Source organism: Monoraphidium neglectum (genome assembly GCF_000611645.1).
Source record: "Monoraphidium neglectum strain SAG 48.87 unplaced genomic scaffold scaffold00723, whole genome shotgun sequence".
Lineage (NCBI taxonomy): Eukaryota > Viridiplantae > Chlorophyta > Chlorophyceae > Sphaeropleales > Selenastraceae > Monoraphidium > Monoraphidium neglectum.
In genome coordinates this window covers 1-768 of record NW_014012905.1, presented here as the reverse complement: position 1 = coordinate 768, position 768 = coordinate 1, and the positions used below count along the sequence as shown (strand labels likewise).

General features: G+C 74.9%; 1 protein-coding gene across 1 annotated transcript in view; it reads right to left on the bottom strand.

Moving 5' to 3' along the window:
* MNEG_4995 (hypothetical protein) overlaps positions 1 to 329 on the bottom strand; it is a gene marked incomplete at both ends in the record, with an annotated part of 2,167 nt that extends 1,838 nt beyond the window's left edge. The window contains one exon of the mRNA XM_014046525.1: positions 27 to 329. Coding sequence (XP_013901979.1) covers positions 27 to 329 — 303 coding nt within the window. The remainder of the gene's footprint in view (positions 1 to 26) is intronic.
* Positions 330 to 768: the final 439 nt, after the last annotated feature.

The following is a 768-nucleotide window of genomic DNA, read 5'->3' as shown; positions in this document are numbered from 1 at the left end:
GCCCCCGCCTCATCGATAAACGACACGCGCCGCCGCTGCCGCTCGAAGCCGGTGCCGGCGCCCGCGCCGCCGCCCGCGCCGCCGTCCTTGCCGCCGCCGCCTCCGCGCGCCTTGCCCCCGGCCGCCTCGACCGTCCACTCCAGCGCCGCGGCCCCGCCCCCCGCGCTGCCGCCGCCTGCCGTCAGCATCGGCAGCCGCGGGAAGGCGCGCAGCATGGCGCGCTTGAGGCGCGGCACGTTGATCAGGGGCAGCAGGAACAGCAGGAACTCCGACAGCTCCTGCCACACCAGCTGTCGATTCAAATATTCGAAGCTGACGAGGCGCGACATGCTGGGCTGGCGGTATACCAGGCGCGCCCCCAGGGCGCGCTCCAGCAGCGTCCTTGGGCAGAGGGGGCCAGGAGGGAGGCAAGGACCGTCAGCACGGTTAAATGTCATTGGCCGCCCAGTGGCATGTGATGGATGCCGCAGCGGGAGGTTTTCCGGGGGCAGCAGGTTGCTCAGGAGGGCGCCCAGGCGCCTGTGCGGGCGCGGCGGCGTGCGCGTTGCCCGCTGCCCCAGGGCCCTGCAGCAGGCCGGCCCCTGCCCCCCTCGCGGCGCGCCCCCGCGGCTCACTCGCCGTCGCTCCCGCCCCACACCCTCACCTGTACCGCCCGTCCAGCAGAAACACCCACATGTTGGCCACGACCCCCACCTTGTAGGCCCCCTCCACCCACCGCAGCAGCCGCCACGCGCGCGCCCGCGCGTCGCCGCCGCCGCCCCCCCACCC